Genomic DNA, 14,153 nt, shown 5'->3' on the forward strand with positions numbered 1-14,153 from the left:
ATATAAACCCAAAAAACGAGCCGAGTGAAACAGTTAGTACGGAGGCTGTCTGTCCCTTTCTAATAGGGTGACTATAAGATTAAGCTATGTGAGACAAATCCGAATTTGCTAAGATTATTAAACACAGATTAGTATTGAAGTTTTAACTTACGCAGTTTGTGACCTTAAGATACTAATAAAGGCTTTTAATAATTAGCGGAAATTAGCAGTATAAAAGCAGGAAGATTCGAAGTGAAGACTGTTTTTTTTGTATTTCTACTTCATATATAGACTGCTGAGCCATTTATGTCGCCTTTCTTCATTTTTTGGGAAGCTATAACAATAGTACAACAGTTTTAAAATCCATCACCCATATTTTCACTCATTACAAGAATTCATGGGCACCCTAGTTGTTTGGTTTACGAAAATGTTATTATTAGCTAACCTGTGGAACGATATATTGCAACCACCATAGGATTCACTTTTACAAGTATAAACACAACACTTTTTCACCATTTAAATAGTTTAAATTGATTTAATACAAAAAATATAAACAAAATTTTAAATGCTGATTACGCGCCAAGAATGTTCAGGGTTACCGCTAGAAAATAAAAAAAAGCAAAATAAAAATTTATGTTGTTTATGTTTTAATAATAAATACGAATAAATTAATGCGATTGTTATTAATTTGTTGACTTACAATTGTTAAAATAAGATAAAAATATAAGTGATTCAATTGTTTTTGGGAAGACAAAACTTTTGATCACAACATTTTTTTATGCTGGCAAGGTGTTAGAAAGAGACAAACAGCCTCCGTTCGAACTATCCCTCTCGGCTCGGATTTGCCTCTGTGTATTATGCAACCAATTTAGTACCTTATTGCGTTAGAATAGAGTTCATTTTCGTAAATATATATTTTGAGCGTGCGCAATCTTGTTTAGTAATATTATATCTATGGCTACCCGCCACTTGAACTTCACCATATCTACTTAGAAAGACTGACTGCATGATTGGATCGAAAATAAGAGTTATTCATCTGATTATTCGTTAGTTGTCTACCTTTCAAACTGAAACAAACAAAAAAATTCGCTACCATACCTAAAATTAGGGCCTGAAACCACTAAATCATAACACTAGTCAACAGCATTTTCATAACCAAGGTGAAACATATATATTCTTGCAGATTATTATCTATCACAGAATCGAAGTCTAGAACACAGGACTGCTTTAGCACGTCTAGTTTTGGAGAAAAACCAATCTGAAAATGCCTAAAAACGCTTTTTTAACGATATTTAAAGCCATTTTTTTACAGACACTATTTTTTTTTCGTATTTTCTAACTAAAGAATCATTTAGTATTGCTCTTCTCAATTCAAATCCAGTTTACTTTACATCATTACGAGTTTTCTTTCTCAAGATATACCATTTTACATTTACAGATTTTTTCATAAATGATAAAATAAGCCAAAATCATGGAAAGAAACAGACCTCCACGGAATGGTATAGAATACTTTTATTTTCAAATAGGTCTTGCTTTCCACAAAAATTGATAGGGACAGATGTGGAAAAGTGGGTACTTTATGTTGAGTATTATTCTCATTGTCTATACCCTAAATTATGATACCAAATCTAAGGGCCTTTAAACAAATGAATCATGGTGAGCCACTAGTTTCAACATTTACTTTTGGCTTATGTTTAACTGATCACCAGATATAGTAACAAACAGCAGACAAAAATAGTAAATGATCACCAAAATGAAACTCGCATTTTAATGTAAAACTATCACCAAAGTTTTAACACTTTGCTATCCTATTTAAGTGAAATTACTCCAAAATAAATCATGCGTAAGCCAAAAATAGTAAATGATCACCAAAATTAAACCACCATTTTAAAGTAAGATTATAACCAAAGTCTTTAAATTCTGCTATCCTATTTAAGCAAAATGAGTCCAAAAAAATCATTGTTATCCCAAAAGTAGTAAATGATCACCAAAAGTAGTAAATGATCATCAAAAAAGTTTTTACATCTTGCTATCCTGTTTAAGTAAACTGACTCCAAAAAAATAAGTTCGGCCTGATAAAATAAATGTAATAACATTTTGGGGACCCTTTTCCTGCACTAGCGTGGAAAATTGTCTATTGCATGCCTCTAAACAGTGCGATAAGAGTGTATTGAGAAACACATTCTTCTTCTTCTTTCTCCTGCCCTGTTCCCAATTTTACTTGGCGTCGGCGCAATATGTCATTTTCTTCCATTTTCCCCTGTCACTCGTCATACTGACACTCACGCATGCATTGCAAGCCGGACACATAACTTAATATGGCATCATAATACTTTATTTGGTAATAAGCCTACATTTTATGGCAATCACAGTGACTTATTTAGGCAAAAATAATACATTAATTTGGTCGTCAAGAGTTGGTGATCATTTACTAAATTTGGTGGTCGAATACAATTTAAAGTGAAGTCGTGACTAAAATAGCTGGTACTATTACATTTTTAGACTTTATTTTTCTGGTGTTCAGTAGATATTTCTGGTTGCAAAACTTAGGGTATCAAAGCATTTTATGGTGGTCATTATATTTGTTCCCTTTACTTTTTTACGTAGATTATGGAGTAAGAAGACTGAGGTTACTATTTAGCTTGTGGCTTCCGTGTCAGTTGGCTGTTTACAAGGATTCCTAGTAATTTGGTACAACTATTTCCTTGGTGTACTGTATTTTTTTGTTTAAAGTGTGTAACTAAAATTTTCAAAACTTTACTAATAAATTATTTTTATTGAGCTAGTTAATTATCGTTTAGGGAGCATTTTTCACATCTATTAATTTTTTTGTTTTATCATTTCATCGTCATTTTTAGAGCCATGCTGTCATCAGCATATACATAGTATTATTAGAAATCTCAATTGGTAAGTTGTAATAATATATGTGGGCACCCCTGGCCTGTATGTGTCCAGAAACAACAAACAGATTATGAAACTTAATTTTTAGTAAGTAGATTAGAAATTACTACAATGGAAGAACTAGGGCTCCATTTAAAATATATAAAAAAAAAACTTAATTCTATGGCTATAATTTATTAAATCAACAAAATAACAATTTTCTTACCTAAAAACATTAGATATAATGTCATTTCTTCTCTTCAGTTGATACTTCAGTTTTAAATCCTAATTTATCCCAATCTTCTCTCGCCATGAGGTTATTCTCCATTCTGCAGCCTAAATACTCTTTAGCTTCATCTCGGCACAAGGAATTATTGCCATTGTTATTTAACAAACACTTCATATATTTCCTCATACTGCTTTTACATACTCCATCGTGATCCAGAGGAAAGCTACCCTTATCTGGCGGTGTTGGTATAAATTGTTTTTGCCCAAAAGTCATTGCAGTCGACATTTTTATAAATATTAAATTACAAGTTTTACAAATTTTTTGCGGTGTTTTGGTGTCCTTTCTGCTTTATCTCTTCAACAATTTGACTTTATCAATATTTTCTCACTCAATAATTTTCTATAATCTTCACCGGGTGAACAGCTGATTATATTATCTTACTTGACAGATTTACTTTTTTTTACATTGGCACTAGACTACCAGCGTTCGTTCAGAAACGTTATTAACCACCCCATCAGCAACTGCGGTGTGGACTCTGCAAAATATATTTTGACCGGTTAGAAGTCATGAATCTTCTTGAATTTTGTATCGAGAAAGGCTTAAGTCTTTTTGTTACACGGTTGTGCAAAGAAGAAGAGGAAAATGTGTAGATATTTTTGTTGTAGAGCAGAAATGATTCCGCTCTTTCTTTGTGTTATGAGTGCATTCCAGTCAATTTGTAATTCCTTGTATTTTTTTTGGTGTCAAATCTATCAACGTCAAAGGTCTGTCAAAAATAAAATGTGCATGTAGCACGTGCAAGATCGTGTTTATTTACAAAAATAAAAGTTAATTTTAATAAAAAATGTCGCGACTTATAGTGAAGAATTTACCAAATAAGGTGCGTATCATCATCATCAGCCTATATCAGTCCACTGCTGGACATAGGCCTCTCCAAGTGCACGCCACTGAGATCGATTTTCGGCTTCTCGCATCCAGCTCCTGCCAGCCGCCTTGCGCAAGTCATCACTCCACCGTGCCTGAGGACGTCCTACACTACGTTTGCCGAGGCGTGGTCTCCACTCTAGAACGCGTTTACCCCAACGGTTATCGGTTCTTCGGCTAATATGGCCAGCCCACTGCCACTTCAGCTTGCTGATTCGGTGGGCTATGTCGATGACCTTGGTTCTCTGACGGATTACCTCATTTCTGATGCGATCCCTCAGAGAAATGCCGAGCATAGCCCTTTCCATAGCCCGCTGAGCGACTTTAAACTTGTGAACCAGCCGTACCGACAGTGTCCACGTTTCGGCTCCGTAAGTCATGACAGGTAGGACGCACTGATTGAAGACTTTTGTCTTTAGACACTGTGGGATCGACGATGTTAGGACTGGACATAGCTTCCCAAATGCAGCCCAACCCAACTGAATTCTCCTATTCACCTCGTCCTCAAAGTTGTTTCTACCTAACTGCAATGTCTGCCCGAGGTATACATATTTCCGAACAACTTCGAGAACGGCGCCGTGTATCGCAATCGGTTCCGGTAGAACATGTTCATTGAACATGACCTTGGTTTTGTCCAAGTTCATCCGTAGGCCAATGCGTAGAGAAGATTCAGCCAGATCGTTCAGCATCTGTTGTAGGTCCTGCAGCGTTTCCGCCATGATGACGATATCGTCAGCAAATCGCAAGTGAGAGATGTGTTCGCCATTGATGTTGATGCCGCGTCCTTTCCAGTTCAGCGTCTTGAACATATCCTCCATTGCATTAGTGAACAGTTTCGGGGAAATAACATCCCCTTGTCTCACTCCTCGATGCAACGGTATGGGCCTTGTTTGCTGATTCTGTACTTGGACGGACATTGTAGCGGCTTCGTAGAGACATCTCATCACTTGGATGTATCGCCAATCTACTTGACAATGCTGCAGGGACTCCAGAACAGACCAGATTTCAACCGAGTCAAAGGCCTTCTCATAGTCCACAAATGCTAGACACAGGGGCTGATTATACTCTTCGGTCTTCTGTATAATCTGCCGCACTGTGTGGATGTGGTCTATGGTGCCGTATCCGCTCCGAAACCCAGCCTGCTCCGGTAGTTGGAATTCGTCGAGTCTTCGCGCAAGTCGGTTCGTGATCACTCTTGAGAACAGCTTATAGACGTGGCTTAGGAGGGAAATGGGTCGATAGTTCTTCAGCTGGGTTTTTCCTTCTCTCGCACTGGTGTTCGGTGCATTTTTTACTCCATTAGTCGACTTCTACGACACCCACTGGAAGAAGGGGTAGCGACATGTGTATTCTTAAGCCGTCGCTACACGGCTAAGGTGCGTATACCTAAAACCTACTCGCAGATTTACAGCGGTGACTTTAGATTCCGAAACAACAACCAATAACCGATTAATTGCTGAACATACAAAATTCTCAGTGCAAAGCTGATTTCATGTAAAAAGTTTCGTTATTCGATTAGTAATGTTATATTAATTACTTAGTAATGTTATACAAGTAATTATTTTTCAGGTAACAGTTGAAAAACTGAAAGATATCTTTGGAGAAAAAGGAGAAGTAACTGATGTGCAGTTAAAATACACTAAAGATGGCAAATTCAGGAACTTCGGTTTCATTGGATACAGGACAGAGGAACAGGCATCGCAGGCTAGGGAATATTTTGATGGTACATGCATAAATTCTATGCAAATACAAGTTCAAGTGTGTGCTAACCTAGGGGATGAAACAAAGCCAAAAGCTTGGAGTAAATATGCACCTGATAGTACAGCATATAAAAAACTCCATAAAAATGAAGAAGAAGAAAAGAAAAAAACTGAAAAGAAAGCAAAGAAAATTGAAAAGAACAAGAATAAAATTAAAGAACTTCTTAAAAAGGCAAGTACATATATTTTTTTAGTAAGTAATTATGTTTTAATATTACCTTGATTGCATTTTAATGGTAAACTTTCTGAATTTCAGCACAAAGATGACCCACTTTTTGCAGAGTTCATAGAAGCTCATGTGAATGACAATACAGTGTGGATCAAAGAAGCTCTGCAGTCTGCATCTAAAAGTGATGATGAGGATGAAGAAGAAAGTAAGGAAAATGCAGAGGTTGATGAACCTCCTCCAGTTGTCCCCAATGATGATAAGACTAAGAATGAAGATGTAGATAGCAATAAGGAGAAACAAGAGAAAAAGGTTGCTAATAAACCTATTAGTGATTTAGAGGTGTGTATTGTAAAACCATTACATATTATTAAAAAAAAAACTTGCAGATCTCATAGGCTGTCAGTTAGCAAAAAGAGTTTAATAGTATATGTATAGTATGTTTAATCAAGACACAGTGAGGTCATTATTAGTCTACTTCTAACCAATACTAAATAGAAATTGCTATTTTTAACAGAAATAATTAATTTAATCTTATTACATTTATTTCAGTACATGAAAATGCTTATGAAGAAAGTTGGAAATCCACCAAGTGAAAAAACTACTGATGATAGTACTACAGCAAATGAACAAGATCAGCAGCCAAAGAAAATAAGAAATAGACCTTTATTTCATGTTAAAGTGAGTATGCAGGTAGTAAAAAAAAAAAAATAGGTATAGCCACAGCATTGTAGCTATTAGCATTCCAATAGGATATTCCTACTATCCTTTTCATATTATAAATCAGTGGTTCTTAACCGGTGGTCCGCGGACCACTGGTGGTCCCTGGAGGCATTCCAAGTGGTCCGCGAAGCTTTTGCTTCGCGACGTTGCTGTACCTACGTTATCTTACTTTATTTTTATCGACTTATCTATGCGCGCGTGGGTTTTCGCAACATTTTACGTAATTTTGGTTTTGAGTCTTAAAAAATAATTAAAATTTCGCGCTCGCTTCGCTCGCGTAGGTATTCAGAAACTATATGCCCTTCTTTTTGCATTTGTCAACAAACAAAAAGTTAAGTACGTTTGGGCTAAATTTTACGTTATATTTGGTTTAAGTCCGATAAAAATTTCGCGCTCGCTTCGCTCGCGCATTCGGGAACTACATAAGCATGTGTTTATCTTTCTTTGCATTTGCTTACCTACACTTGCCGACATGCGTTTAGCTTTGAGTAGTACTGAACCAAAAATTCAGAAATTAGTAAAGAGAATGCAGTCACGAAAATCTCATTAAATTAAAATCTGTAACTTTTAATTTTTTGCTAAATAATAAAGAAATGAGTGCCAATTATAAAGTATGCTTGTATTCTTTATCAAAGAACTCTCAATTTAGGTAAACCGATGGGGTGGTCCCCGGCAAGACAAACTTTAGTTAAAGTGGTCCCTCATGTCATAAAGGTTAAGAACCACTGTTATAAATCAATGTATGGCTCTTTTCCCCTAAATAAATACTTTTTTGGTGTATATAAGAATAACATGTAGGCTACCTTTTTCCACACCTGGAAGGTTTTCTAGTAATGTTGGTGAAACCGTGTAGGATAGCTACTTGTTAATATTTTGTTATTTCAGAGATGACTTGCTACTGAAATGATTATACTTTATTTAGTAAAAATATACTGTTTTTACACATCATCTCTCTCTACTCATTTTAGAATCATGATAAATTGGTTTTGCTTTGTTTCAGATTATGGGTCTACCATACAAATGTAAGAAAAAGGACATAAAAGAATTCTTCAGACCCCTGGTTCCATTTTCAATAAGACTGCCTTATGGAAAAGGGAAGAAAGTCACTGGATTCTGTTATGTTGGATTTAGAACTGAGAAAGAGTTGAAAAAGGCTTTAGGAAAAGACAAGTTATTTTTAGGTGATTTTTTAAAAATTATTATTCCTCAAAAATTATATCTGGCAATTGCTATGGACTAATATGGATTGGTGAGCAGAATGTTATTCTCATCACCTATTACAATGCACCTTCCAGACAGTGTTCTAAAATGTATGAATTAATTGATAGTTTAATAGCTTTTACAAGATATTAAAATTGCCTATATCTTTACCATGATACAAATATTTGCAACATATTTTCCATATGCAGGTAATCACCGTGTACAAGTACACAAGTATGAGGACAAATCTAAAATAGCTGAAGAAGAAAGAGAAGAATCAACGAGAAAGAGAAGGGAAGAGGTAAGTTTTCATCACTGCATATTATAAAACATTCACTGCATCTGTCGGTTTGCGATAAACAGTCCTACAATCCTATTTTAAAACTTTTTAGTAATTTATAGTCAAAGATTGAGTTGCGCCAATTAATTATAACCAAACCATTTTGAGCTGCCAAATCGCCGATTTGAACGATGGACAAATTTACGGCTGGGTATAGTTTGGTTATAGTTAAATGGACTATCTCGGCTAACTGCCCCGAACTACTACTCACCTAAGTAATTTTATTACCCTAGCCAGGCAACGTGGGACAGTAAAAAGGCTGATCAGGATACTGGGATACGGAACAGTGATTGACAAATGCCCAATCAATTCGACCTTATCAAGCATGCGCAGTTCTGTTGCATATTAGTTTACAAACTATACAAGTTGTTGTCGTCAAATTGTGTATCAATTCAAATATGAGCAAGGTCAATCAGTGTTTTTTTACCTTGAATATAACTGAATTTATTTGAATAAGAAATTGGAACTTCAACCGTATTTTCGATCATAAAAATCTATCGTTGGATAGGACAAATGGATAAGATGGCAGCGGCTTTGTTTCACACTATGTAGTCCAGGAACACATTAAAACTGATTTTTGTATCCTCTGCTATACAGTGCAGCTTAATTTACCCATTTGACTCCTTGCGTATTTGTGTGAATGCATCATATAGTAAAAAATAATATATTGACTTAACACAGCTGTACATGCCAGAGGAGTCATTGATCAAATGGCTAACTTCAGAAATGCGGTAGAATGCAAAGTTACCTAATGGGGGCTACCGTTTTTTGTTTCACCAGATGGCGCAACTGTAGCGTGAGGTCCTAAACTACGGCAATCTAAGTTCGTATTATGAGCACCAAAACTTATATCTACATTAGATGATTATATTAAATCATATTTAATACAATAGAACTATAGTGTGAACGTATTGGCGAGGCCACAGTGTTGAGCAGTGCCGTTTTGCTCGAAAAAGAAAGGCGGACATAAGTTTCCGAAAGATAAAAGTGTGTCAAAGCAGTGACATTTATAGATCCCTAATCTGTATTTGCCATAATTAAACTAAAGTATTGTTAAATATTCGCAATATTAATTTAATTAGAAATATAAACCCGCGCGCGTAAATAAACAGTGATATTTGACGTTTCGAAGACCTCTCGCTACACAAGCGCCTCTAGCGGCGATTTCATACGCGGTAGCCCCCATTGGCGCGAACTATACAGAACGAGAATTCGCCGAATTTGGATATGCATTATCGATATGATATCCGCAATACTATAACAAATAAGTTGAATTAAAATTACACACACGAGCTTATCATTCCTTGAAATCAGTTACTATTGAATGATAGTGATCTGATAACCCGTAGACAATTCTTAACTAATGTAGGTACTGATAAACAGTAGGTTTGAAATAACTGAAATGTAGGTACATTCGGTACATATTATGTAAATAATTTTATATAATGTAATTAGTAAATAGGTAACTTGGGAAGCTGATAATTTGTATGCGAAAGAATTAGGGTTTTATTCTTCTCTTAGAAATCTTATCAGGATCTATTATTTAATTGATTATTTAGTCCTGTATGTACTGTTTTATTACCTACCATAGCAGGTTTACATACAACCTATTTTTCAGAACTCCAACAACGAAGAGAGCATTGGCGAAAGTGGTAGCATATTCGTTCGAAACTTAGCATACGTGGTTTCTGAGGAAGAAATAACGAGCTTGTTCGAAAAGTATGGTTAGTTAACTCATAATTTAATAATAATTTATTCTGTATTTAATTTTTATTTGGTAGGTAGCTACTTATGAAGTATTTTGCAGGTCCACTTGCAGAGGTTAACATGCCGATTGATCCAATTTCGCGCCAACCAAAGGGCTTCGCAACAGTAACGTTTGTGATGCCTGAACATGCTGTGAAAGCGTATTCTGAACTGGATGGTACCGCTTTCTGCGGTAGAATGCTTCATTTATTACCCGCCAAAACCGAAAAACTTGAAAATGATGATGATGATGACGGTATGTTTCTAACATTTTTTAAAAACTTCAACTACAAATTTCAACTGTTCCGACATTCTTTACTTCATTAGTTAATGGTTTTTAGTGTATTATAAGTAAACCTATTGATTATTACGCACGCACATAAAATTATACTATTACTACTGCTATTACATTGCAACGCTGAAAAGAGAACTTCCTTATAAAACGTGTTATCAACTTAAACCTCGTAAAATATTACAATATTGCTTTGCTATGCTTTTATGGAAGAAAAACACAGATTTTAATGAAACGACAATATTTATTTCGTAATCCATCATAACAGTAGGTAGGAAGATACTTAAATTGTGGTTTGGTCCATAGAATCAAGATCATGTTTCCATTTCAGAGGGTCTATCGTTTAAAGAAAAGAAGGCCAAGAAGCTGAAAGCCCAAGCGAAGTCGTCACACAATTGGAACGTGTTGTTCTTGGGCACGAACGCGGTTGCTGACGTCATAGCGTCTACGTATAGCACCACTAAGGAGCAGTTACTTAACGACAATAATAAGAGTGAGTATGACTTATTGTTGTTAATATTCCCCTATATTTTTTTTTTACTGAAGACATTGTAGTCCCATGACAGTACAATACTTTGAAAATACTCAGAGTTTTGTTGGAATAAAAATTATATTTTGATTATGTATAACAGATACTAGCGCAGCGGTAAGGCTGGCACTTGGTGAAACACAGCTGGTAGCTGAAACCAAAGCTTTCCTTGAAGAAAATGGAGTGTATTTAGACGCTTTTAATAAAGTGGGTAATATTTTAAACGACTTATATAATATATTTAGGTCTTATCTAAGTGTAAAATCCTAATTTTAAAAATCTCTTACAGCCTGCTAAAAAAAGATCAAAGACATGCATACTCGTTAAAAATTTGCCTGCAAACACAGAAAAAGAAGAAATAAAGTCATTGTTTATAAAACACGGACAAATAGCGAGATTCTTAATGCCACAACATGGCATAACCGCTCTTGTTGACTTTATTGAACCATTCGAAGCTAAGAAAGCATTCACTAAATTAGCATATTCGCAATTCAAAAGTGCACCGTTGTACTTAGAATGGGCGCCTGAAAATGTATTTATTAAATCTGCTGAGAAGTCTGAATCAAATAAATATGAAGTTGATGAAGAGAAAGAATCTAAAGTCGTTGAAAATAAAGTCGAAACACAGACCTCAGCTGTGTCTCATGAAGTTAAAGAGAGCAAGGAAGATGTTAAAATCGATGATGAGGCCGAACTTGAGGAACCCGAAAATGATACGACATTATTTGTTAAAAATCTTAACTTCAAGACTACTGAACAAAGTCTAAAAGACGTGCGTATTTTGAAACTTATTAATGTATTTTCCATACTTTTAACAAATAATGATTTCACACGTTCTTTCAGCATTTTTCAGTTGTTGGCAAAGTCTACAGTGTCACCATTGCAAAAAAGAAAGATCCCAAAAACCCTGGTCAAGTTCTCTCCATGGGCTATGGCTTTGTGCAGTATTATAAAAGACAAGATGCTAACGAAGCACTCAAGAATCTTCAAGTCTCTACACTTGATGGAAAGTCATTAGAATTGAAGAGATCAGAACGAGGAAATACGTTAGTTTATCTGTTTTGTGTTCAATATCAAATGTCCTAATTGCCTAATTTCTTTTCTTCATTATTTTGGTTTAGTCTAAGAATGACTGATTCGTGAAATGACTACATGGTCTATAATTGACCAATTCTTGAAATGTACAATTCTTTAAATGACTGATTCTACAAATGACTGATTCTATAAAAGACCGATTCTTTTAAAGACCGATTCTATAAATGACCGATTCTTCAAATGACTGATTTTTCAATTCTATGAATTTTTGTGAATATCGTAAATAAAATGCTATGTAAGGGTTTGCAAATCATACCTATACTTCAACTAGTTTCAAAAAATAACTTGTACAATGACACGTATAATCTGTAAAAAGAAGGTGGTAAAAATAGCCGAAACCGTTATATTTTATTTGATAAAAAGTACTAAAATGTATTTTAAAAAATTAAAAATGGAGAAACATCAGTAGAGTCTTTTTTTTTAAATATATAAATTCAACTACCTATTCCTAAGTGATTTATTTCTTATTTTTTATAATTGTTGATTTTTTTATTATTGATTTTATGACTTTTTGACAACTGTTGATTTTTTAAAAATAAAAAGAATAAATGTAAAAGGGCTAACGTGACATTATAACTTTTTGACTTTTTGATAGGACTTTTTGATAACTTGATTTTTTTAGAAGAAACCGAATACATATTTACTTTTGCGCTACAAAATATAGTACGTGGCATTATACAAGTTATTTTTTGAAAATAATATATGATTTGCAAACCCTTACATAGCATTTTATTTACTACATTCACACACTTTCATAGAATTGAAAAATCAGTCATTTGAAGAATCGGTCATTTATAGAATCGGTCTTTAAAATAATCGGTCTTTTATAGAATCAGTCATTGGTAGAATCGGTCATTTAAAGAATTGTACATTTCAAGAATTGGTCAATTATAGACCATGTAGTCATTTTGCGAATCAGTCATTCTTAGACTAAACCATTATTTTCTTAATTATTTATGCATGTTCGTCCTATTCTCAACTGTTCTTTATATATAATTGTAATGCGTATTAAAACTTGCAGGAACGACGTAAGAACGTCTAAGAAGTCTACTAAAGATTCTACGCAGAATGGTACCAAAATACTGGTACGAAACGTACCCTTCCAAGCCAACAGAAACGAATTACATGAAATATTTAGGTAAAGTATTGAAGTTTGCCAATAGGTTTTTCATATATTATTTTCGTTTGATTGTTAGTAATTTTTGTCCATAAATAATGCTTACACGGAAAAATAATTAAAATAAAGTACGATAAAGTGGTTACAAGAATAAAGACACGAATAAAACCACGAGAATTAGCCAATAACTAACTATAATACGTATTAGAAGATATGCTAATCTTAGTTTAATGTGTTGCGCTTTCACCTTTCTACCAGCAGACTTGATTGTTTTCCAAACCGCGAGCTGCTCAACCAGTCCCATTTATATAGGTTGTTCAATGAAAAAAAATATTCAAAGTTATATTATATTGTAAATTACCGAAAAAGAAATATACAAGTACCTTAGTAGAAATACTATGTATGTGTTGTATATTATTAAAGTCAGCTTCTATCCAATGCTAATGAACTGATACGGAGTTAGTGGTAATTAAAGTTATCGTAGAAAACGTTTGATTAAACATTATTTAAAATTTCTTATCTGACGACTAATACATTTCAGCGATTTGAGCAACAATGATACCTATATTATGATTTTTACAGGGCATTCGGAGAGCTTAAAACTTTGAGACTACCCAAAAAACTATCTCCTGGCACGGACCAACATCGTGGTTTCGCATTTGTGGATTACTATTCTAAGGCAGATGCAAAGGTAGCTCTTGTTTTATCTTATCTAGTACCTAACTTCTAGCTATGTTATTGCAATTTTAAGTAACTCTATGGCCATCTACAACTAAATTCTACCCGTTTTAACTAAGAGAAAGTACGGGGCGTCGTCGGTAACTGAAGCCAGGTTAACGCAACTCATACAAATCCTACTCAAAGTATTAAAATTGTTTTATCTATTTCAGTCTGCTTTTGATGCTTTGTGTCAAAGTACCCATCTTTACGGAAGGCGGTTAGTTCTCGAATGGGCGGAACAAAGTGATGATACAGAAGATGTCAACATGTTAAGGAAACGAACCGCGCAAAGTTTCAATGCACAAACTCCAGGAGGCAAGAAAAATAGAAAGGGTGCAGTTGACGTAGAGAAGTTTGTCGAGGGCGAAAATAACGTTATGTAAATAAAAGAAGCCATATTATTTGAGTGTTTTTTTCCACGTGTAAGAATATAATACATTATTGCAGAAAAAC

General features: G+C 34.5%; 2 protein-coding genes across 2 annotated transcripts; one reads left to right on the forward strand and one right to left on the reverse strand.

Moving 5' to 3' along the window:
• Positions 1–936: 936 nt before the first annotated feature.
• LOC124637706 (cytochrome c oxidase assembly protein COX19) lies at positions 937–3,549 on the reverse strand. The gene is made up of 2 exons (XM_047174326.1): positions 3,086–3,549; positions 937–1,046 (listed from the first exon to the last, which is right to left on the reverse strand). The coding sequence occupies exon 1, from the start codon at positions 3,371–3,373 to the stop codon at positions 3,107–3,109; it is 267 nt and encodes an 88-aa protein (XP_047030282.1). The 5' UTR covers positions 3,374–3,549; the 3' UTR covers positions 937–1,046; positions 3,086–3,106.
• Positions 3,550–3,811: 262 nt separating this feature from the next.
• Positions 3,812–14,101, forward strand: LOC124637703 (probable RNA-binding protein 19). The gene is made up of 15 exons (XM_047174321.1): positions 3,812–3,968; positions 5,582–5,944; positions 6,029–6,280; positions 6,491–6,619; positions 7,662–7,842; positions 8,071–8,162; positions 9,820–9,925; positions 10,009–10,203; positions 10,571–10,732; positions 10,872–10,975; positions 11,058–11,540; positions 11,612–11,814; positions 12,885–13,001; positions 13,563–13,671; positions 13,871–14,101. Exons 1-15 carry the CDS (start codon positions 3,933–3,935, stop codon positions 14,081–14,083), a joined length of 2,745 nt encoding a protein of 914 aa, XP_047030277.1. The 5' UTR covers positions 3,812–3,932; the 3' UTR covers positions 14,084–14,101.
• The last annotated feature ends 52 nt before the right edge of the window (positions 14,102–14,153 follow it).

The sequence above is a fragment of the Helicoverpa zea genome, chromosome 16 (genome assembly GCF_022581195.2).
Source record: "Helicoverpa zea isolate HzStark_Cry1AcR chromosome 16, ilHelZeax1.1, whole genome shotgun sequence".
In the NCBI taxonomy this organism is placed as follows: domain Eukaryota; kingdom Metazoa; phylum Arthropoda; class Insecta; order Lepidoptera; family Noctuidae; genus Helicoverpa; species Helicoverpa zea.